Source organism: Brachyistius frenatus, unplaced genomic scaffold (assembly GCF_029030835.1).
Source record: "Brachyistius frenatus isolate BFR_SWC_R1_liver_20210118 unplaced genomic scaffold, ASM2903083v1 Contig_18, whole genome shotgun sequence".
Classification (NCBI taxonomy): domain Eukaryota; kingdom Metazoa; phylum Chordata; class Actinopteri; family Embiotocidae; genus Brachyistius; species Brachyistius frenatus.
In genome coordinates, this window is record NW_027210617.1 from 2,043,983 (window position 1) to 2,066,425 (window position 22,443).

Here is a 22,443-nt window from a genome sequence, read left to right on the forward strand (position 1 = left end):
TCATTTCTCACACACACACACACACACACACACACACACACACACACACACACACACACACACACACACACACACACACACACACACACACACACACACACACACACACACACACATAAATACACGTGCATGCATACAAGCTCCTCTGGAAGCTGACACCGTTTGGAGCCGTCAGGGAGGAAAGTTACATTAATGATTCTGATCGCCGGGCTTTACCAAGGCAGTTATCTGCGAACACGATCCAGCGGAGGCCTTTAGACAGCAAACCCGTGACAGAGGGAACAGACAGGCCCACAGAAACCGACACTGATCAAATGGGCTCATTTTTCTCCAGGCTGCTCTGCACTCAGTGGAGCTTTACTTCAATAATGATATATCAGACTGACGATTGATAGCCGTGCCTGATCACAACCGTTCTGAAATGAAAGGATGTCAGAACTGTGATACTTTACAGCTTGTTATCGATGTGAACCCTTAATATGGAGCTGCGTCTGCTGGTGTGCTGCGGCCGCAGGCTGCTGGTCAGTGAGCCGTGACAAATCCAGTTGAAGATTGATTTTACCTTTCCAAAATGGTTAACATGAATGATTTTTAAGAGGCAGAAATATTTCCCAACAAAAACCCCAAAATAAAGGAAAGTCCGAAGAGTAAACCTCATGTTTGTGAGGCAGATTTTTTTTCCTATCTGGGTAATCATATAACAACCCTTTCATCAATCATCCTCCTTTAGCCACTTAATGCGGTCCTGACCCGAGGTTTTAAATCTCTACTTTAAAGGAATATTTTAGCATTTTTTTTGAAAAAACTCTGATTCACTTTATTGCAGATTGTTGCATTCGATTTCAAGGCCACTTCCTGCAGGGGTCACGCAGAGGTCATTTGTCTTTGAGTAGCATTTTCTTTCGAGGCAATGAACCTCATTAATCTTGTTTTCCTAGAGTTATTTAGATTTAAACCTTACAGAGTAGTTTGACATATTGGGAAATACATTTGCTTTCTTGTGGAGCAGGAAGATCAATACAACTCTCAAACAATACACTAAATATGTAGCTGGAAAAAGCACCCAGGTAGCTTAGCTCAGCACAAAGACTGGAACCAAAATCCAGGAAATATATAACAACCTTTAAATTGGCAATTTGTTGTTATTATTCTTAGTTTTTTTGGTTGTTGTTTTTTAATGAATAAGATATAGCCTTACATGTTAATTTGTGAGCTGTAGAGGTGCTGGCCTTTACCCTGATCTAAGATAACTGGCTAGCAGCTGTGCATTCATATTTACCCTGAAGACACGTTTTTATCTTTATGATGTGCAAATTTATAAATCACTGAAAAAAGCCAGTGCAATACACAAAAAGAAAAAAGAAAAAACACTGTTCCAAAACCTTCTTGCAACTTGAGAAAAAATAAAATAAAACATAAGAGTGGTATTGATATTCTCAACGCTCAACCAGAAAGCCGAAAAACTTAACCAATATGTTGAAGTTAGAAAAACAAGCTGAAGGTGGTTCATTAGGATGTAATGAACGTGCTACTCAAAAACAAATTACCTCTGCGTGACTAATGAGCTCTCTGTAACCCCAAGGGGGCATGAAATACTGTACATCTTTTATTGAAAACAAAAAGTATAGCTGGTGATAAATAATCAATAATCATCCCAAGAATTGTTTAACCTCTTTACCAGATGAATGACTTAAAAAAACAAATAATAAAAAAAAAAAAAAAAATTTTTTTTTTAATTCATTTATTTACATTGCTGACACCTGTTAAAAGGTCTATATTACACACTATGTGGCATTGCATTAAAACTTTTCTATTTCTCCCTCATCCTTAAGTCTGACTTCAGGTGCTTTTATTTCTTTAAATGACAGAAATGAGACTTTGGCAAAGAAACAAGAGGTAGCAGACAACATCCAGTCAGCCTCCAACAAAGTCCAGGTCAAACAAAAAGTGAAGCACGTGAAACATGAATTTGACTATGCCAAAAAATTAATAACCGAGCACACACAATCCAATTTGAACGCATTATGTTGTCAACATGCCGCTGGGGGACAGAATGAGGAGAAATTAGCCACTGGACCACAAGAGATACGGCCTGTTAAATCTGTGCATGGCTACGAGGCTGCTGCTTTCAGGCAACATTATGATTGAGTTGTTTTTTATGCACACACACACACACACACACACACACACACACACACACACACACACACACACACACACACACACACACACACACACACACACACACAGCCTCTTATCTCGTTTCTTTGAGTTTTTCTGGCCGGTCACACGGTTTGTTCTCTGATTTTCTCAAGAGGGCAACAACTGGTGACGTCACCATCGCAATTCACCCATGGCCAACTCACACACGCAACACAAATAGCACTTTTGCGTGTGGGGAGCTGCAGTACGAGCGCAGATGGAGAACCAGAGAGGGAGGGCGCGCGTAGCAAGAGAGCATCAGTACAGCGCAGCAGAGAGCCTCAGTCACAGAGCTGTCTGAGCGGAGTGGAAGGACGCACTTTCCATTGCGCTCCTGAGGAGGGAAAAAAAACGGCTTGTTTGCTGGTCAGTGGCGCACATCAGACCCACGCATACTCAGGCAAGCAGAGTCAAGGGCGTATGTGAGCGGAGTGTGTCTCCGTTGAGAAGATTTCGGGGACTCTACATCCAGGATTCAGGAATTTTGCGCAAGTCATGGCATTTGTTTGGAAACTAAATAAAACATGCATTCTGTTGGAGACAACTAATTCACAAAGATGAGACCCCGAGGGGGTGATCGACAGCATTCAGTGGTTCTTTGGTCGTCTCAGGTGGGACAAAGTCCGGTGAGCTGCACGAGTCTCCCCCACAGAGCGATAAGCGTCTCTCGGTCACCTTCTGAAATTATGTCTTGTGGCGACGTGCGTGGCGCGCCAGCGTGCGTGTGAGTGACTGACCGATAGTCTTTCTGAGAGAGACAGAGAGGCTGGATATAAACAGCAGCCAGGATTTCAGGCAGCGACAGCCAGACACTCAGAGCAGCCATCTCGACTCTCTCCCAGCTCCTCAGACCCATGCAGGATGCCCGGAGAGCCCCGGGGAGTCCTGGTCCAGCTCAGCCCGAGTTCATGACGCTCTGGGCGGCCTCGTCATGCGTCTCTTGCCCGAGCCCAGTGCCCAGTCCCTCCGACTACTCTTCCTCTTTATCTTCGTGATGGGGGTGGCCCCATCACCGGCTCTCACAGCCGGCTGCCCCGACAGATGCGTGTGCGACGACCAGTTGGTGGTCCAGTGCGCCGGGCAGGATCTCACCCAGTTCCCCAATGACCTGCCTCTGGCCACCCGGCAGCTCATCATCTCTAACAACCGCATCGGGGACCTACCGGCGCTGCAGCTCAACTACCTGTCTGATCTGGTCTATCTGGATTGTAGCAACAACTCACTTACAGAGATCTCCGAGTCCACCTTTGGGAACTTGCGGAAACTCGCCTATCTGGACTTGTCGTTCAACACTCTGCTGCAGATCGAGGACCGGACTTTCGGGCCCTTGGCGTCACTGGTGATGCTCCGATTGACGGATAACCCGAGTCTGGGCGAGATCCACCCGGATGCCTTCTCGGAGAACATGGCTCTGCAGGTGCTGGATGTCAGCCGGAACAATTTGACGGCCCTCAACATCAGCAGCCTGATCGCCCTGCCTGCTCTGCGGTCTCTGGGGCTCAGCGGCAACCCCTGGAGGTGCGACTGTGATACGGAGGACCTCTGCCTTTGGGTGCAGATAGAGGGATTCAAGTTTCAAGGTGAGAATGCGGTCTGAAAGATGTTCAGCACTCAGTTTCCAATTCTCACATACAAACAGAGACATTTAAAGTGTTTTTAACGATGACATTTTTTATTTATTTTTCCAGATAACTTTAAAAGACTTCTGGCAGAGCAGCCCAGAATTATGTAAAACATGTCCTAACACCCAGCAGTGCAGCCTCTTTAAGGAGGTCTCTTGTATGTTTGGCTCTGGGCCCCGCTCACGCCAGTTTCCTGGCAAATATACAAACTGTTTCTCTGCTAAAACTAAATAACTAAAACTATGAGCCAAAGTCACTCCTAGAGCCTTATCATTTGTTATTGTCACATCAGCTCATTTAGATAATTCGATTCTGGGCACCCGGTCAATTTACTTCCTGTATTGTACTGTTGCGCTGCCTTTATTTTGTGAATATGTACATACCTCCATGTGCACAGATGCAGAGTCAGAGGTTCTCTCTCTCTCTCTCTCTCTCTCTCTCTCTCTCTCTCTGGAAAGCGCAGCACACACACACACACACACACACACACACACACATCAGAGAAATCTGAAGACTTTGTTCCCCTGCTCCTCCTCCTGTGCAACACAACCCCTTCAAACTGCCCTTCATGTCTCAATAATATCCCAAGTTTACCCCAACAAATCAGCAGACTTGTGTTGCAGTTACCTGAAAAGTCCCTGCCACTTCAGCCGCTCAGCCCTTAAACAGAGGGACTGAATTAGAGTGACCCAAGAAATCAACAAGAAGGGGACTTGTGAGCTTCTCAAAGGGGACCAGGTCAGATGATCTGTGCTCGTAAATATTAATTGAGCTTAGCTCTAAGCAGGTGAGGGGGTTAGATCTCATAACAATGTGGACGTTGGCTGTAATAGCTCTCTTTACAGTCCGTGTTCATCCCATCGATGTCAGCGCATTGCCTATCTGAGTCCTGAAGGCAGAGATAATGTTGAGAGGATGATTGTGTCCTTTTGTACCCGTTTTTTCCTCTGGCTTGCCCGTCCTGCCCACACACACACACACACACACACACACACACACACACACACACACACACACACACACACACACACACACACACACACACACACACACACACACACACACACGCAGCATGCACCTGGGTGTGCTGGCGCTCCATTTGCCGTATGCTTTGGCCCTTCAGTCCAGATGGTTAATGATGGTGCTCAAAAAAGCTGGACTCCCACTAAGGACGGTGTGTTTGTGTGTAGAGAGTGTGTGAGAGTGATTCACTCCACTTAAGTGTGAGTCAGTGCGTGATCTGGAGGTTAGGGGGACACCCTGAAGCTAGGACCTGTAGGAAACAGAAGTATTAAGGGACAAGGAGCTTGAGAGAAAGACCACTTGAATATAGCAAAGTCCCCAAAGTAGTTGTCCTCCTTCCTCTCAAATCGCGTTGAAGTGTTCTCAGAAACAGTCACACATGAGGAAAGAGCACATATACACACTCGAGCACACTTAGTACACACACTCTGCTTAGTTGTTTATCCCATCAAGCAGCCAGGCCTCGCACAAACACTTTTCTGCAACAAAATCAGAACAAATATTCCGGCAGAAGGGCTTTTGAATCGCAAGTGACACGACCAAAACACCCACAGCCGAGCCCTGAAAACACTCACTCCTGTACTGGTTTCAGTCACAGCTAATAATATGAAATTACAGCTGTTAGGTAAAGTTAGAAATGTGACCAGTGGACACACATTACACACAACCTCTGTCTGTCACACTGACAAATCATGTGTGACATGGCAGTCATTAACAACCACTGCAATCATGTGTGTGTGTGTGCGTATGTGTTTTAGAGGATGTACTGTAATGTGTCTCCGTGGTCATGAATGACTTCCAATCTGACTTCAGGGCTGTGAGTCTAACTGAGAGAGATTCCAGCTGTCGCTACCTCTCAGTGTGACTATGAATCAGGTGCATGTGTGTCTGTGAGGGTTCAACATCTTCACACAGGTAACTAAATCATGATTCTTTCATATTTCTGCTGATGGTGTAGGTTGTAATTAGTACATGCATTATTAGATTGGATTTTTGCCTCTTTACTTTGTGTTCCTGTTCCGGTTTTTGTGTCTTTTTGTTTGTGTTCATGTGCTCGTCTGTGTTGTAGGTGAGTTGCTCAGTTTGTCTTTTTGTTTTTGTCAGGTATGTGTCACTGAGAAAGGTTGACATGACTTGAATGTGGCAGCCAGATAAGTCTGGCTTCAGGAAAGCCCCGAGGCTGGCAGCTGCATTTAGGTTGTGTCTGTCCATAAGAAAGAGTCAACAAGAGAGAGTGTGGGTGATAAGGTAAAGTGATAGAAAGGGATAAACAGCATTTTTAAGCAAATGCAAGAAAAGAAAATAGCAAATAAATAAAGTCAAAAACAAAATGAAATACCACCGAGGGCCACTAAGGGTTGCCTCCAAAAACCTCTGGCCCCTTAGACTCCCATTCAACTTCAAAATACAAAGTAAAAAAATTTTCCACAAGTTGTTATGGTGTGTCATTCGCTAAATTAGCCCTGTTTTGTTAGTTTTCTGTTTTCCATCTGAGAATAATCCCATCATTAAATAGATATGAAGCCTCAAAAAGTGGTATGTTTTGGGGGTTCGTCTGTTTGATTGACAGGCCTGTGTGTCAGTCAGGTTTTCGCAATAGGTGGGCAGCACCAAACAAAGGCAGCAACTAGCTAGCAGACAGAAAGGGCTGTTTGGTTGGTGGAGACCAAAACAGAGCTTAAGGGAATGTGAATATAAGACTTATGTTTATGGACAGACCCACAAGCGAATACGAACGCTGCTGAATGTGTAAGTTTGCTAACATGTCAGTTTCTGTACATCCACCGAAAGAAGCCATAACATGTCAAACTTGTCTGGTTTTATGACGTGTTTGAGGTGCACCAGAGGGGGAAAATGATGATTGGAGCTTAACTTAGTTTCTTTGGTTGTTTGTTCCGTATCAAGTCTACATCAACTTATATTACACCATGCAGAGTAAAACATTTTAGGACATGAAACTAACTTCTTACATCACATCGCAAATATTTATCAATCTCGTTTAACAAAAAAATTATAATTTTTTGCTCTTTACAATCTGTATGGGTTCAGATGATTTACGTTTTTGGAGTTCTGCTAATTGTCTCATGACACCTTAAATTGTCAAAGATAAAAAATGCTGCCTGCCACAGTTTTGTGCAGACGAACACAGAGCAATAATTTGCATTAAGCTTATATGATATGGGATTGTTTATTTTGTAATTATGAGATCAAAGAGTGAAATGCATTTTCTATAAGATGTTTTGATTATTTTGTCTACCCCTTATCTATACTCCAATAATGTGCTTGAAAGAGTCAAACTTACCTGTCACCTCTATTATCATTTGTCAGTACTCAGGGAATCTACTCTTCTTTCATAATAGAATTTGAGCTTGTTGAATGACCCATTGCTCTCACTGTAGGTTGAGCTTGACAAGTGCCTCAGCTAAATACACAGATTGTAAGTGGCTTGTCCCGCCCTGGGCTGGCGGAGTTTATGCTGTTATGGCTCCAGCGTTGGGGAAAGTATTTCTGGCTGCTCGTCAGCGCCCTGGACAGCTCAGAGGCCCGAGGCAAAGAGCCAAGGCATGGGTCCACGCATGGGGCAAGAGTTAAATATTCATAAAAAGAGAAAGAAACACAGGTCAGCGAGTTCAAAGAAAGGCAGAATGAAAGAAAGAAGCGAGGTTTTCACAGCAATTGAATTTGATTGGTCTTTAATGAAAGTGAATGTTTGATTGCTTGAGAGATGAGATGAGATGAGATGAGATGAGATGAGATGAGATGAGATGAGATGAGATGAGATGAGATGAGATGAGATGAGATGAGATGAGATGAGATGAGATGAGATGAGATGAGATGAGATGAGAGGCCGACTGAAATAGGGAAGTCAAAGAAAAGAGGACAAAAAAGATGAAATAAGACAGAAAGGGATGAAAAAAATTGGACAAACAGATGAAGAGACTTTGGAGACAGTGAGGGAAATTAAGAAAAAAAGAAAGACTAACTATCGAGGAGTTACCAGCCGGCTGCGGCCCAGATCTGTCAATCAAATCCATTAAAACATTCATTATGACAAGGAGGCATCAATTCAATTTAATACAGGTAGATGATACATTATTTATCAGCTGGAACCGTTCCTCAGACCCATCTGGTGCGAAGAAGCATATCAAATTCAACCGGTATACTTGTGTAGTGTATTCTGTATATATTTTTATGTCTCTGTGTATTTCACGGTGTGAACTTGAAACCAAGATTGATGTGATGCTTGTGTGGGTGTGTTTGTGATGTGATGTGATCACCTGAGGCTCAGAGGGGAGATAACTCAAGTGTGTGAGTTTGTGCGCATGAAAATGTAGGTACATGTATGAACGAGTGTGTGTATGTGTGTATGTGCGTGTTTGTGTGTGGCCAACCACTTTGCAAGCCAAGAGAATAAAATTGGAAAAGAGAGCGGAGAGTGTGAAGATGACAGAGCAAAACTAGAAGGACGAAATAGAAGAAATAGAAGGATGTACAGAAGAAGAGGGGAGCGGGACGATAAAGGCTGAAGGGGAGAAACGAAAGGAGAATACATGCAAACGTGCCAGAGAGGGAATGAAAAGTGGGAGGTGATAAAGGGAGTGAAACTGATAAGACGGACCGATAGAGGAAAGAGGAGGGAGAGGGGGAGAGCTGTTGCTATCTGACCTTCACTCTCTCTCCACTCATCCTCCGCCAGAGGAAGAAGGGATCATATGGAGAAATGATGGAAAGGAGGATGGTGGTAATCTGACTAATGCCGTATTTGAGAGGAGAGGAGTGTGAAGGCGTGTGTTATTCAGCCCAAGTGGATGTGATGGAGAAAAGGTCAGCTATTCTTAGTCTGCGCCAACCCCAGTATGATGCGTTTAGCTGGCTAAACGGTAAGATATTCGAGTTGCGCTGCGAGAGAAGCCCCAAGATGTCTTGCGCTGTATGTGGCAGGCTTCTGGTGAGCATGGTTTTGGAAATGTGCAGTTTAAAAGATGTCCATGCATTTTTGTTTAAATGTTAGAAAATTTGGTTGAAAAGTTATTTACGACGTGTTGTTATAATGCTTAAAAAAATAGTTTATTAGAGTCAGACCTACACATTATCAGACAGAACAAAAATATATCTATACTAAAGCTACAATCAGCAACTGTTTATCAAACACCTGAGGCAATTATCACATCAATAATTGGATACAAATATTAATGTAGATGTCTAATATACAAACTAAAAGTAACCTTTAAAAAAAAAAATCAAATACTACATCTTGATAGGATCTGAAATTGAGACATCCATCGCATAAAAATGTCATTTTTCAAAATCCATTTTCAGCAGTTTAAACTTCAAATTTCTGATATCTTTTGACCTGTAAATTACACAATTAGTGTTTACTAGGCTCCCTGAAAGCGCACACAAGGACATCAGTGCCCATTATGTATTCATAAATAATATCACAGACCTTTTCCAAATTGTAAAGCGCTTTGAAACTGCTTAGGTGAAAAGGGGCTATATAAGTGTAGATCATTTACCGCTTCCCATGTCCTGCTTCCACCTGCAGGTCAGAGGTCAAGATCATAGAGCAGCATGGAGACACCTGAGTAGGGTGGCTGGTTAAAGAGGCATCACCAAAGGTTGTTTGGCTGAATGGTGGTCTCCTTGCAGGCTTGTTTACAGACAAAGATATTGTGTAGTCTGATGTTTAACAGCTGCCTTGACTTAATTCTCTGTGATTGAAAGTATTAGGGGATGCTCGTGTCTACAGCTTCCAGCCTCCCCCTCTATATGAAACTTCAACCATACTGATTACCATAGGCATTGGCCTAATTAATCTGCTTATAAATAGCTCTGTTCCCAGTTCACAGGACTCTGCCCTACAGGTTAATACCTCACAGCTCTGATCATGTAAGTGTGTAATGTGAACATAGAAATGAAACCTGCCGTTTCTCATCCTTTAAACTGCAGACATCTACTCATGTCTTTAGCATTCACTGTGTTGTCCAGAAAGCCTGAAAAACACAATTGCTATTCCTCTGCTCGTCGCTCTTTTTTACGTCTTTACATGTCAAAGAGAAAGGAATGAAAACAGAGAGTTCATAAAAGAGTCAACAATATTTTTCAGGAGCATCTCGCCTGTACATCGGCCTCTCCTCCAGGGAGGCGTTAAGCCCACTCCTCTGTCAGTGTGTCAGTGCCGAGCTTGGAAACCATCCAGACAAACATTTGACACGGAGACTGTATCACCCGGTCGCAGCGACAGCTACTCACACGCACACTTGTGACTTATGATTGCAGCTGTACTGTATGTGCACACATAAACACTACTGCTCATGTTCACTGGGTTGCTTAATTGTGCATTCCGTTTTTGATAAAACAGAAAAACACTAAAGCCCTCATTTACAATTCCAGGAAGGCTCTGCTTGATCTGAGTGTTTAGAAGAGGGCTTGTTCGCAACTTCAGTGTGTGTGCCTCTGTATCTGTAAATATGTAAGGTGTGTATTCCTCTGATCCCTGCTGTTTATTTCCTCCAGCACTACTTTTATCCTTATATCCTCAGGCCTGGAGTGTGCCGCTGAGCTGCAGGGCTTTGTGTCCGGTCAGTGGCATACCTCACGACCCGGCATGACATCACTGACCATAGCCCTGATAATATTACCATAACATGGTGACATCATTTAATGCACAGCAGAAACAGCTCGGGTCTCAGGACAGAGAGGGCAGACAGACGACCACCATGCTCTGCTCCCTGTCCTGCTGTAAGTGGCAAAAGCAGAACAGCTGTGACATCTTACAAGCTATAATACCTGTCAAGTATTGGTGTCAGCCAAGATAAAACATTTGTTCCAAAGATTAATGTTGTCTGGTTCAGCGCAGACTATCTCATCACGAGAGGCCAGAGTGTTTGCCATCCTGTATGCATGTTTTGCTGCTGGATATTCCAGCTGGTGCTCGTTCAAAGTGGAGAAACTCGGAAACTGCAGTGCAGCAAGCATGCAAAACTGTGAATTTTTTAAGGCTGCAGTAACTGTCCTGAAACTGTTGGAATTATACTGCACATTCAAGCTCCTCTGCAGGAACAAAGAGGACACACACATCTCTTTATCTCAGTCTCCCAACCTGTTTCATCTCACTGAGTCTCTCTCACACACAAATGCGTGCACGCGCGCACACACACACACATACACACACACACACACACACACACACACACACACACACACACACACACACACACACACACACACACACACACACACACACACACACACACACACACACACACACACACACACACACACACACACACTCCTTAACCTGAAAATGTCCCGTGGTTTAGTTCCAGGGGTGTTTGTCTCCTTTTACAGAATTGAAAATGCTGCACATACCGAGGCCTAAAGAGGAGATTTAATGAGGCTAAAAGAAAAGAAAAGAAAAGAAAAGAAAAGAAAAGAAAAGAAAAGAAAAGAAAAGAAAAGAAAAGAAAAGAAAAGAAAAGAAAAGAAAAGAAAAGAAAAGAAAAGAAAAGAAAAGAAAAGAAAAGAAAAGAAAAGAAGGGTACATTTTAGCTCAAGTGGGCAAATACAGGATATTTTTCCTGTCATGTCAACTCAAACGAGACTATATAAACTGGACGGGGTAAAAAAAAAAAAAAAAGCACTTTGAATTTAGAAAAGGTTATTAAGTGCAGGGAAGTTTATTCCTAAAATATTGGACTTGAATATTTTTTGAATATAAGTACCAAGGCATATAAGGAATAAGAAATAAGGCTTGTAAAAAAAAAAGAAGAGGGACAACTACTGAAAATGTCAAGGGCATTCTGCCAGAATAATGTCTAAGTGGTTTCCCAGGCTGAGTGATGGGATGAGTGAGAAAACACTGAGTGACAAAGAAACAGACGGTGTAGAGAGACAACGCAGAGTGAATCATCCTGGCTGCTACCTTATTCTCTATTCTCCAGTAACACTTACATTATTCTCTCTTATCTCTGATTATACCAAGCAGTCATGAATCCGCCTTAAAATGTTGATTTGTAAGCCGGAAATTCATCGACGTTTTCCTCCCCTGGGTTTTGGTAGAAGAAAAATGGACCCAAGCTAAATCAGTGTGCTTATTTAAATCAGTGTGCTTATTTATTGTCTGCTCGTGTTAACATCTGATCAGACATTTCTGTTTGAACACACCTCAGCTGCACAGTTCACACTGAACTTATTTGTTACAGCCTAAATCAAGCTAGTTTAATTACAACAGGTTATATGTGACAGCTGAGTAGCTATGAACTCAAGTGAGACCTTTTAAATGTTGACCTCTTACAAATAGTAAGTGGAATTATTGATAAATAAAAAGTACCTTCACTCATTAAATGGCTACAGCCTTATTTGGTCTGAATACCAGTAACTTATTGTTGTAGTTAATGTTACAAAACTATAGAAACATTTTTGTCTACTGCACAAGTCAGTTTTCTGATTGACTGTTCTCCATTTGTATTGCTTTGTTGTCTCTGACTCCAATGGACTCACCTTCAAAAACGTTCCCTCAATAAACACAAAGTGAATAAATTTTTATTGGACAAGTCATTTGCTAAATTTAGTCCTTCTGATCAGTGTTCGGTGGTCCTTCTAAAAGCATTATTAATCAGATATTAGGCCTTAAAAAGCGGTTTGATTGACATACGTGGGGAGTAGACAAGGTTTTAAACTCTTACCTGGGTTTAAAATTATAACTCAAACTACACGTGCCAAAGTCTGGATGAATGTTGCTTTAGAGATTTGTCTTGTCCCCTTATCTTTAAGAGAAGACCAGGCAGCAGTAACATGCAGCCAAAAACTGTAAACAGACTCAGAATTGTCACAAAGTGCATGAAACACTGACCGAAGAAAGACAAACGAGACCCAAATACCCCGAAGGACCTGTTTGCTGTTGTGTGTGTCTGTGCAGCCACTGATTGGACCTCACTGTTCCAGTGTCCCGTTACAAATGTTATTCTGTAAAAAATAATAGACAGCAACCTCGCTGCACACACACACACAGGAAAAAAATCCTCACACCTGGCTGGAGGCAAGCTTGGCTGTGTAATGAGACTGAGTGGATCAGCTAGCCAGGCCAGACCATCACAGATGGTGACAGAGAGTGACGCAGGGACAGCCATGTGAACTGATACTGAGTGGGAAAGAAAAGCAGAAAAATAACAAGCGGGAGGCAGAAGGAAGTTCATTCAAGTTGAGATGGCAACCTACAATCGACAAAACATGTAGAACACCCGTCAGTCCTCTAGGGGATACTGTGTCGGTGTCACGTTTTGCATTATTGAAAAGTACACGCATATGTATGACAGTCAAAGAAGGAGGTCATGTGATGGAGATCATGTGATGAAATACAAAGAGTGATAAAGTGTGCGAAGGGTTAGGTAGGTAGGTAGGTATATACTTTATTAATCCCCGAGGGGAAATTTTTTCAGAGAGGAAGCTATGGTTGGCTGGATGGAACAAACACACAATTTCAGCCGTATGTGTTCAAGTCTGCGAGAGAACAAAAGTCAATTTGGATTTTAAGTAACATAAGTAAGTTACATATTTAACTTAAGTAATGTATGTTAAATAACTTACGTGACATACTTAAAAAATATTTATTTTAACCTAAACATTGATTATGCCCTAAACCAACAACCTAAAGCAAGTTTTCACACCTATAGGCGAGGCATAATGTGACCCCTAGTGGACTGGTGGGTGTGTTACACGCTTTGTCTATTGTCGATTTTTGTCTTGTGTTGTTTTAATAATAATAATAACTTATATGTTGGACAGCTTGAATTACAATGAACTTCCTTCTGCCTCTCACATATTTCTCTGCTTATCTTTCCCACTCTGTGTCAGTTCACATGGCTGTCCGTCTGTCACTCTTTGTCACCATCTGTGACAGTCTGAGCCGGCTAGCTGACCATCTGAAGCATAAAAAATACAATTACAACAAAACAAAAAGACAACAAAAAGTGGAGCAGCACATTTTCACAGTACAAATGACAGGAAGATGTATTTCTTATCATATTTCCTCCTGTAAACAAACAGAAAAAAACCCTCAGAAGTTTCTTTGCAATAGTTAATGTCCATAATCAGTTTTAGGAGTAAAAACAGAGCGCTGCCTCTGGTCTTTGCAGCAGCTCTCCAATACTTTTTTTCCACAAAGAAAGAAACATGAAAGCATTTTCAGATTAAGTTGAGGGAAGTGCCTGCTTCATTCATCCATGAGTCCCCTTTTGGGGTATTAACCTCCATACTGTATAATTATACCTGTGTATAATTTGGTAGTAGCCCTCTCAATGACAAGCATTGATCACATACTGTGTATAATCTCCTGTGATACAATTAAAAGCTTTTTTGGAGTGTATTTTCCATGAATTTGTAAAGGACTGAGGATGATTGCTTCTCGGTGCAAACAGCCTCAGATACAAGAATATTTCATTCCTGTTGGCACTTGAGGAGAAAAAGGAGAAATGAGCAGAGACAAGGAGAGCAGGAATATGAGATGAGTTTGGGAAAGTCTCTGCGTGTCCTTCTTCTGAGAGAAACTGGGATAAGAGAGAGAGAGTCTGCTCACTGTGTTACATGTATCAATTGGTTCGCAAAACTCTCCTGGAGAGCAGATCATTAAGTCTATATCGATCAAACCACTGCAGATTTGTTGTGGAAATTCTCCAATGCAGGCAAGTTTGCTGAATGTGTATTTTTCAACCTTCGCAGACGAACAGTCGGACTAATCTAATCACCACACTAATCTGTGTCGTGGTTATCTTGGGGTTAAATCTGATATGAGCAGATTAAAACACTTAAAGATTTAGGATCATTTGGGAGTGTAAGCCAATCTTTTCCTCACACAGCTCCTCCAGCTCCTCCTGAAGCCGCTGGCAAGTAGTCTGAGGAATATAGATCATATCCAACCATTCTCGCCATCCTTCCCCCATTTCTCATTTCCATGTTCAGACCTTTGGCTTTATTGGTAGATGACTGCAGTTTAATTAACATTGTTAACAGCAATAATCCATCAGAGGACAGGACTGCAGCCAGATATCGCTCTCATCTTCTCAGTTCTGACTCATTTTATCTGCTCCTTCCCTTTAATTGCGTGTGCACGCAAATATTTTCAAACTGCTCTTCCTGTCCGTGCGTTTGTTTGCCTTTTCTCAGTTTGTCTCTGTTACCTTCTCTTTCTGCTTCCACTTTTAAAAGCGCTGTCTCCGTCCGCCTGTCTTATCTCTTTTTCATCTCTCTCATCTCTCTCATTGTCCCCTTAAAAAAAACAACTTTCTGAAGAGTACAAATGCAATTAAGCTTGCAGCGAGGGTGGAAGTGAAGGAGCATGGGAATTAGCAGCGCTGGTAAAGTCAGATGAACCGATAGAAAACAGCACATACTGTATCCTGCTCTCTTCTTGTTCCTGATGACACTGTTAGATGCATACAGAGCACTCCTCTCCCCCTTACTCTCTTCAACACTGCATTCATACTAATTGATATACATGAGGGTACTGTATATGCTAATGCTGCAAAGTCACTGTAGCAGAACAAAATCATGCAGGAGGGCATGACAAGCACTGCTGAAGTGTTCATGAGCACTGAATCCTGCCCTGGCTTCTGCAGTCAACCTTGACCCTTGACCTTAGACCTCTGTTGTAAATGATCAAACACCATAAATAAACTCTTCACGATTTTCAGAGAGGCTGCAGTGCCAGTGTTTGTGCCTCTCTGTGTGGTCGACAGTAGCTGCCTGATTATCATATTCCTCATTATGAACGCCAGATGTTTTGTGAGAGAAAATGTGCAGCTCCTTATCTCACCGCTGCTGCAGAGTGAATTGTTAGTGTATAATAATGTGCACGAGGGGGTGCGGGGGTTGACGTGTCAGAGGCTTGCAGTCAAGTCCTGTGTGTGCGTGTGTGTGTGTGTGTGAAGCATAATAATGTTTCCATATCCTAGACACCAAAGACCTGCATTACTCAGAGGAAATCTATCGTGTCTTTCGGGATCCTTTATCTCAAAGGTTATCACTGCATTGTTAACGGTTGGTTGTGTGTGTGTGTGTGTGTGTGTGTGTGTGTGTGTGTGTGTGTGTGTGTGTGTGTGTGTGTGTGTGTGTGTGTGTGTGTGTGTGTGTGTGTCTTGGCTTTTCATGTTTGCAAACCTTTTTCTCAAGACTAATGACATTTTCTCCCCTTTTCTCCCCTCATACTTTGCCCTTCATCCATAACCATATACACTGATTATTCTCTGCCACTGGTCTCTTTTATACAACATCATTGTTCATTAATCTCCTTCCTCTGCTGTCTCTTTCTCCTTCCTTCCTTCTTCCCTCTTTCTCTCCTTCACCTCCAGACGAGGGCCAGACGGTTTGCCACAGTCCCCCGGAGCTGGCGGGCCAGCGGTTGGCGGAGGTCGGCATGCAGTTGCGGGCAGACTGCCACCAAGGCCTGGGCTACTGGGACTACCTCTTCTTCATCGCCATCGGCTTCGTCATCTTCTCGGCCGGCACGGTGTCGGCCTGGGTGATGGGCGTGCTCATGGTGCTGTACGAGCGCTACAGCAAGCGGAAGAGCGAGGAGCTGGACAGCGACTACGAGGACGAGAGGGGAGGGTTGGGCGGAGGAGGAGGGAACCAGGGCAACGGGGATCTGAGCAAGCCCGGCATGCAGGTGTGACAGACTGACGCAAGCAACGGGAGGATGGATAATATGAGAACAGGAGGAAAAGACAAAGAGGGGGGACCAGAAGTGATGAGAGGCGTCTGAGACCAAAGGCTATGAACTAAGATCTGCCTGTCTCTCTTTGTTATGGATTTAGATATTACAATATGCTCCTAAAAATACTGGAAAGTGAGTGTGTGTGCGAGTGAGTGAGAGAGAAAGAGAGACAGACATAGACAGCAATACGGATGACTACGCCTTCACTTCAGGGGAACAGAGCGACCTCTGAGATTATTGAGAGCAATAACCCTATACACACAAAACTACACGGGCACACACACACACACACACACACACACACACACACACACACACACACACACACACACACACACACACACACACACACACACACACACACACACACACACACACATTCACCTTCCCACTCTGCACAGATAGTCTACAGAGCTGCTGGTTTCTCTGCATGAGCAGGTGGATGCATCTGCACACTATGTAAAGTGCTCTTGAGAAACACCCTGTAAATGATGATAATATCAAGACATGATGAGAGATTGACATACACACACACACACACACACACAGACACAGACACAGGCAGTGCAACCATGAAAAATGCATGAGAAGGTATTGGGGGTCACAACGAGAGTGATGCCTTATCTCTGCTACGGTTAAAAGGTGAAACTAGTACATTTCAGTATTTAAGTGTTATTTTCCTGAATGCCTTAAGGCAACTCACTTGAAATAGTCATCGATCACTGTTGTCTCCCAGATAGATAGAATCTGTCCAGAGAAAGCAAAACATAATGGAGAGGGCAATGACAAAATAATGTGAATGTACAAACAAAAGGTTCGAGGACTTGAAGGTCCACGTGAGCTTAACATGTTACTTTTTAAAGGTCCGGTGTGAAGGATTTCGGGGGATATACGGGCAGAAATTGAATATTTATGATTATATTTTCATTATTGTAATAATCACCTAAAACTAAGATTTTTTTTTTTTACCTTAGAATGAGGTAGAGGTCACTTTGAGGTACTCTGCCTCTGATTGGCTCTGACCCTGATATTCTTACCTTATCTTTAACCATCCCAGTCCTGATGCCTAAACCTAACAGACCTAACCAACAGACCAATTAGAGGCAGAGTAGGACGGGCCTTCACAAAATGGAACGCATGATGCACCGCCATGTTTCTACAGTAGCAGAGAACGGACAAACCAAAAACTATAGGCCTTTTTTGCGTGTTTCGCAAGTTTTGCAGCCACCATATAGGTTCTTTTCCACGGTTGGAAGGTGAAGGGTTTCCTGATGTTTTCAATCTGCCACCTGACAGCTAGATGTCACTAAATCCTGCACACTGCTTCTTTAAGTGAAGGGGTACCCTGTGGAGTTTCCTAACTACATGTTTTCGTAAATAGGTGTGTGTCTTGTGCTCTGCTAATACACAGACGAGACAGTGATGGTTTTAGGCTAGTCCAGTGAATGACAGTCGAAGGAGAAAACTCACTAAGAAACAATGTGAAAGTAGAAGAGGATGAGAGTTAGCAAACGGACGCTGGTTTCAAAATATTTTAACAAATCAGCACATTTTACAAGTGTGTAGGCCTCAAGGACATAAGCAAAATAATTAATGCGATAAACTCTGAATGTAAACACAACTGTCTGTTGACAAAAAAAACCTCCACAGAGTACCTTTAAAAAGCAACTTCACACCACCTGTTTGATCCTCCTTCAGTGATGTAGATGTTGTGTGTCCTTCTTACGTGACATCACTGCTGGGTGTGGTTACTGGTGCATGCTTCTCATCCCAACTAATGCAACCCATCAGTAGACACGTTTCCATACAGTACAATGCAAATTAGTGGAACATTTGGCTTGCGGACATCGGAAGTTATGCCTGGTTCAGACTACACAAAACTGACACAAAGTATCCCAACCAGAAAGATGCAGGGAGTCCACAACAATTAATATGTTAGGCTCAACAATTAATCATTTTATCTCGTCTAGTGTAATATAGTTGATGACACCTCACAACATCCTGACGAAAAGACTGGTCAACAACTTTTACAACGTGTCTGTCATGTTGTCCAATAGGACCCCAAAGCAGCACAACATGGTCCTCAGATTTTTTTTTTTTCTCTTTTCCAAATAAAAGACTGCCAGTATTATACGCACCCTAAAATATTCACGTCCTTGTTTCCAGTAGTTCTCCCCTGGCTCCTCCTTCCCAATGACATCACACTTCGTGACAAACGGTAAACCACAAATTGCTGTGAGCAATATTTCGACCCTGATGTATTACCTAATCTTACACAGCGCCCATCATATCAGGCAAAAATATTGTGTAGTCTGAACTTGGCATTAGACACTTTGAGATAAGAAGTTTGTGGCGCTAATTCTCCAAAAACTGGCCCCAGATTGGATCGGCGGGAGGGACGCTCTACCTGTGATTGGTTGTTTCTTTGTTGGAGGGTAAGGTTAGGATTAGGTAACGCAATGAAACAATCGATCACAGCAGTGTCGATTTTATAGAGTGCGTCCCTCTGGCTGATCCAGTCTAGTTCCAACCTTCTCCAAACCACTGCAGAAGAAGGCAATCCTCAAACTAACAAAAACAATGGAGAGAATATGATGGAAATCTAGCATTTATGTTTATTTATCTGAGGAACGTTACAGTCTCCTTAACGCTGCACACAGATCTGATGTTTCTTGTTTTTTAGTCTCTGTATTGGAGCAGAAGCTTCATGTTTAAGTTATAAACTGTGTTTGTGTCATTTATTCACTAAGTCTGTTTCCACTGCACTCTACTGCATTTTGTTTTTAATCGATACACCAACTTTTCCATCTCAGCTGAGTGACCATGCACAAAATTAACTGTATGGAAACACACTTATTGAAACCTACTGGAGATGTTTTTCAGTGTGGTGTTAACTTCCCCTTAAAGGTCATTCCCCTGGGAAGACAGGCCGAGGAAGTCCACCTATAGTGACATTAAGTGACTCCTGTGTGCACTGAGCGTATGGTTATCTTCATGTTTCTGTGCATATACGAGGAGCCACGCTGCAGTTGTTGCTTTCTGATTTCTCCAACCTGCAGTAGTCGTAGAAGTGGGGCAGGTTCATGGTGGCTGCACAGGAAGACATCGGCAGGGTGATTGAGTCTGTCGTATATCTAATGTTGACTCTACATTATGTGACTGAAAGTCTGACTTGGCTGACCTCATGTTACAGTTGAGCACATGTGGGCTGCGGTTGATAACCCAACTGTCTTTGTGTAAGTGGGCCTCTGGAGGGGTAGCAGGAGAAGTAGTGCGCGTGTTCATGTGTGCGTGACTGTGTTTAAGTGGGGCAGAGCGATCACAGAGCATCTCTGTGAGCAGCATGGATGAGTGATTCGTGAGCAGAGACTGATCCAAACCCTTCCTCCTCCATCCTGCCCCGCTTCCGCCCTGTCCGTCACAGCAGGGACGAGCGGTTAGACATGATAAATGACAAACTCTGGATAGACATAGGGTGGAGAAGGAGCGGGGTCACCATCAGAAGCGGGAATTCATCCTGATTGATTTAGTCAGCAGCTTTATTGAAAGACTGATTGATAGCCGAGTGGGTCCAAATGCACTGGATGAAGAGGCATGGTTAAATGATAACCCTCCAGAGGGCTTGGCAGAGTGTGTATGTGTGTGTCACTGTGTGCGTTTGTGCATACATGAGTGCATGTTTATGTTTTTTTGTGGCTTGGTTTATGATCCTGACAGTATATCTTAATATGGATGCTGCTGAGTGACAACAGCATTTATTTTGTTTCTAAAATGGGAGGTTAACTTGTAATCAAAATCTGTCAGACAGAAGCACATCTTCACAGACACACACTTCCTCCCTCAGTCACACACAGGTTATCAGCTCACACTCTCTCTCTCTCTCTCGTTTATACACATACAACAAACACACACAGACTCGCCCACATGCACAATAAATCTCAAGGGCACAGCTAAAGTCAGAGCCGCAGGCATGAGAACATTAACACTCCTGTTTTGGTCTCTCTTACCATGCACCACTACATCCTCTTATCCTCCCCTCCATCCTCCATCTGACGCTGTCATCATCTTTCACACAATGCCAGCACACACTCAAACAACTACACACACACACACACACACACACACACACACACACACACACACACACACACACACACACACACACACACACACACACACACACACACACACACCTGGACCTATAATTTATCTGCTAAATCTTTAGGCTGTCATTATCGGATCATTTATTCAAAGGGAAGCTTAGAGGCTTTAAAGGACCTGTGGATTCCTTCTTATGTTACATAAAAAGACATTTGACCTACAAGAGTGTGACCTCATAGCTACATACCTGAGCTTATCCTCAAACACAACACTTCCTGTTTGGATGAATGTCAAGTTTTACGCCGATGACAAATTTAGAGCTGTTTTAACGGTCAGAAAATGTGAGTCCTTTATCAGCAGTAGGTCAGAGGACAAGGGGAGTCAGTCAGTGTGCCAAAAGGAAGAAATTTGTGTGTGTGTGTGTGTGTGTGTGTGTGTGTGTGTGTGTGTGTGTGTGTGTGTGTGTGTGTGTGTGTGTGTGTGTGTGTGTGTGTGTGTGTGTGTGTGTGTGTGTGTGTGTGTGTGTGTGTTTGAGTGGTGCAATAACTGTGATCTACGAAGGAGAGGGCTTGTGTTTGTGCACACGTGTTGGCAGTGTCAAAGGGTGTAATCAGCTGTGAGATGGGTCGAAGATTTATATTAGCAACATGTTTGTTACTAGAACGCAGAACATCTGATGTAAATTTGCGTGAGGAGTTACTGCACCTGTTGATCTAGAAGAAAGTGAAAGGTTTTCTGACTAAACAGGTCCTAAAAAAATCTTATTGCTGCTCAAAAAAACATTGCTGAGGGCAGTGTTCCGGACGTGGCTTATTGAAGCAAGTGATGAATGAGAGGAAGGGGCTGCTGTGTAACTTCTCCCCTCCTCTCGTCATCTCCTGGCGCATACTGTATGTCAGTGAGTAAGCATGTGTGTGTTGTGTGTCAGGAATATTCATGCATTACTACACAAGGCAGAAAGCATCATGAGCCTGCTAACGAGGAATCAGAAGTGCTGTGATGGCTTGCTGTTAAAGCTGCAGATTGCAGATGTCCTCAAAGGCAACAGTACCAGTCCCATGGTCCTCACTGTGTGCGTGTGTGTGTGTGTGTGTGTGTGTGTGTGTGTGTGTGTGTGTGTGTGTGTGTGTGTGTGTGTGTGTGTGTGTGTGTGTGTGTGTGTGTGTGTGTGTGTGTGTGTGTGTGTGTGTGTGTGTGCGTGCGTGTGCGTGTGCGTGTGTGTTTCCAATATGGGATTTCTGATACAGATTCTGACTGCTGATATACAGAATATTATGTCTTTTCTTTGTCCTTTCTTTTAGAGTTTTCTTTAATTTTGTACATCATGAATCATAAGCAATAAAGAACTTAAGGATGGAAAGTAGTTTTCTAAGACTTTACTTGTTGAACAAATGACTTGAATTCTTGTGCTGTAACTGAACAGGAATTCTTACATGAATAAAAACTGCTCAGTTCAAAATTGTAAGAATTTCTTTACCAAAAGTATGGGAAATCTTTTGATTGTCTCAAAACACTTCTCTTTTACACATACATAAGTGCTAATATTGAGTATTGACTACTGGGTGGAGTGCTTTTTTTTTTCTGGATGTTCGCAGTTTAAAACAACTTTATTATCCTTAGGATTTTCATTCAGTCAACCCCCATTTTTATACCGTTTATGGCATTTTTACAATAACGTTCATTCTATATATTTATTTAATATAACCATATAGAAGTTTTCTTTGTTAGTGGCAGACTCCACAATTCACCTGCTCGACTCTAGTGCCCTCTCTACGCTTGAAG

General features: G+C 42.9%; 1 protein-coding gene across 1 annotated transcript; it reads left to right on the plus strand.

The window, feature by feature from the left end:
- Positions 1–2,381: 2,381 nt before the first annotated feature.
- Positions 2,382–22,021, plus strand: lrrc52 (leucine rich repeat containing 52). The gene is made up of 2 exons (XM_069694790.1): positions 2,382–3,782; positions 16,196–22,021. Exons 1-2 carry the CDS (start codon positions 3,134–3,136, stop codon positions 16,516–16,518), a joined length of 972 nt encoding a protein of 323 aa, XP_069550891.1. The 5' UTR covers positions 2,382–3,133; the 3' UTR covers positions 16,519–22,021.
- The last annotated feature ends 422 nt before the right edge of the window (positions 22,022–22,443 follow it).